The sequence below is a fragment of the Hipposideros armiger genome, unplaced genomic scaffold, assembly GCF_001890085.2.
Source record: "Hipposideros armiger isolate ML-2016 unplaced genomic scaffold, ASM189008v1 scaffold_167, whole genome shotgun sequence".
In the NCBI taxonomy this organism is placed as follows: Eukaryota; Metazoa; Chordata; class Mammalia; order Chiroptera; family Hipposideridae; genus Hipposideros; species Hipposideros armiger.
In genome coordinates, this window is record NW_017731517.1 from 2,254,394 (window position 1) to 2,256,903 (window position 2,510).

At 37.3% G+C, this 2,510-nt stretch overlaps 1 protein-coding gene across 1 annotated transcript in view; it reads right to left on the reverse strand.

Moving 5' to 3' along the window:
• Nucleotides 1-2,510, reverse strand: part of LYST (lysosomal trafficking regulator) — a 165,442-nt gene that overhangs the window by 78,442 nt on the left and 84,490 nt on the right. Inside the window, exon 30 of the mRNA XM_019651799.1 lies at nucleotides 1,996-2,202. Coding sequence (XP_019507344.1) covers nucleotides 1,996-2,202 — 207 coding nt within the window. The remainder of the gene's footprint in view (nucleotides 1-1,995; nucleotides 2,203-2,510) is intronic.

The following is a 2,510-nucleotide window of genomic DNA, read 5'->3' on the forward strand; positions in this document are numbered from 1 at the left end:
AGCTTTTGAGCAGCTGCTCTAAATAGAATATTTTATGTATAAATATATAAATCATTAGCCATTGTAGAAATGCAAATTGAAACCACAATGTGATATCACTACACATCTGTCTATCAGAATGGCTAAAATTAAAAAGGGTAACAACTCCAAACACTGGTAACGATGTGGAAAAAACTGGATCAATCATACATTGCTGGTAGGAATGTAAAGTTATGCATTGACTCTCAAAAAGTTTGGCAGTTTCTTAACAAGAACAAAACACACACTACCGCACAACCCAACAATTACACTCCTGGGCATTTATCCCAGGAAAATGAAGACTTATGTTCACACAGAAACCTGCATGTAAGTGTTATAACAGCTTTACTTGTAACAGCCCCAAACTGGAAACAACCCAGATGGTCTTTCAACAGGTGCATGGCTAAACAAACTGTGGTAGATCCATATTATGGAACACTACTCAGCAAAAACAAAAAATGCAGCAACCAGGAAGGCTCTCCAGGAAATTATGCTGAGCGAAAAGAGCCAAAGCTATATTCTGTATAATTCATTTATGTAACATTCTTTAAATGTTGAAAATGGAAATGGAGAACAGATTTTGGAGGTTGCCAGAGACTAAGGAAGGGGTGGGGGATGGGGAGAAAGTGGGTGTAACTGTAAAAAGGCAACAGAAGGTGGATGAAAATCCCATCCTTGTGGATGGAAATGTTCTGTTTCTTGACTGTATCAATTTCAATATCCTGGCATGATGTTGGTAGAGTTTTACAGGATCCATTGGGGGTAGACTGGGTACAGGGTCCATTGGGGTACACTAGGTAAAGAGTATATGAGATCTCTTTGTAATATTTCTCAATAACTGCATGCGAATTTATGATTATAGTAGTTCTCCCTTATCTGTGGTTTCACTTTCCATGGTTACAACTAACCACAATCTTCGAGGTCCAAAAATATTAAATGGAAAATTCCAGAAATAAATAATTCGTAAGTTTTAAATTGCACACCATTCCTAGTAATTCCCGCCTGGGAAGTGAATCATCCCTTTGTCCAGCATCTCCACACTGTCTAAACTCCCCACCCTTTAGTTACTTAGTAGCCATCTTGGTTATCAGAGCAAGTGTCGTGGTATCACAGTGCTTGTGTTCAAGTCACCCTTATTTTACTTAATAATGGCCCCAAAGCACAAGAGTAGTGATGCTAGCAATTCAAATATGTCAAAGAGGAGCTGTGAAGTGCTTCCTTTAAGTGAAAATGTGTGTATATGTACAGGAAAAACCATAGTATATATAGGGTTGGTACTATCTGCGGTTTCAGGCATCCAATGGGGGTCTTAGAACATATTCCCCGTGCATAAGGGGGGAAGGTGAAATCTTAAATAAAAGTTAAAATAATAAATAGATTGACTGTATTGTCAATCTAGGCCAGCATGTGTCACATTAATGAGTGGATTTTTATTCAAGACTATTAGTTCCAAATAAGAAATTCTTTTAATAGTATGNATGCTTTAAAAAAAGTCTCCAAATAGCTCTTAAAGAAAACACTTCAAGATTTAGTAACAAACTACAATGGGTCTTGTAAGAACTCATATACAGAACTTTTTTTTTTTTTTTTTAATTGGGGAACAGTGTGTTTTTTCCAGGACCCATCAGCTCCAAGTCAAGCAGTTGTTTCAATCTAGTTGTGGAGGGTGCAGCTCAGTGGCCCATGTGGGGATCGAACAGGCAACCTTGGTGTTATTAGCACTGCGCTCTAACCAACTGAGCTAACCAGCCACCCTCATATACAGAAATTTTTTAAGCACTGGAAATGAAATGGAAAATAAACAGAGGTCAAATTGAGTCTGGTGTAGAGCATCTGAAGAAAGACCTCAGGTGATATTTGGTAAGAAAACTATATTTATGATATTTGTCATGAAACCACAGTTTAGTTTCAGTTCTTGTTTTGTGCAATTTTATGTTTCACCAATAGTTTTTACTTATGAAATACTGAGATACTTACTTGCAGATTTTGGCTAAGACAGTCTCGTAGTATTTCCTGATGATTTGGTTCACGAACTATTTCGAAAATTTGCTTTCTCTCTTGTGAAGGGTGGGCTGGTGACAAAATATGCACCAGTAGTCTCCCCAGTTGCATTCGGAAGGTTTCCTTACACGACCATAAGATCTTAGTCCACTGCTGCTTGGAACCACTGGTTTTACTTGAACTCTTAAATCAAAACAGGAAGGAATTAGGATCAGACTGCGTAAGCAATAAACTAACCTCAACACAGCCCTAAAGATGATCATAAACATGTTTTATTCTAGATTTTTTTTAAACTGTTTCAATTATAAAGACATATATATCCATACAAAGCGTGTTTAAAAGAGATGGATATACACCAATGTTTACAGCCGCATTGTTCAAAACAGCCAAAAGGTGGAGGCAGTCCAGATTTAGTGCAGTGATGGACAAATGAATAAAAAAATGTGGTCTATACATAGAATGGGATATTATTCAGCCTTAAGAAGGAGCTT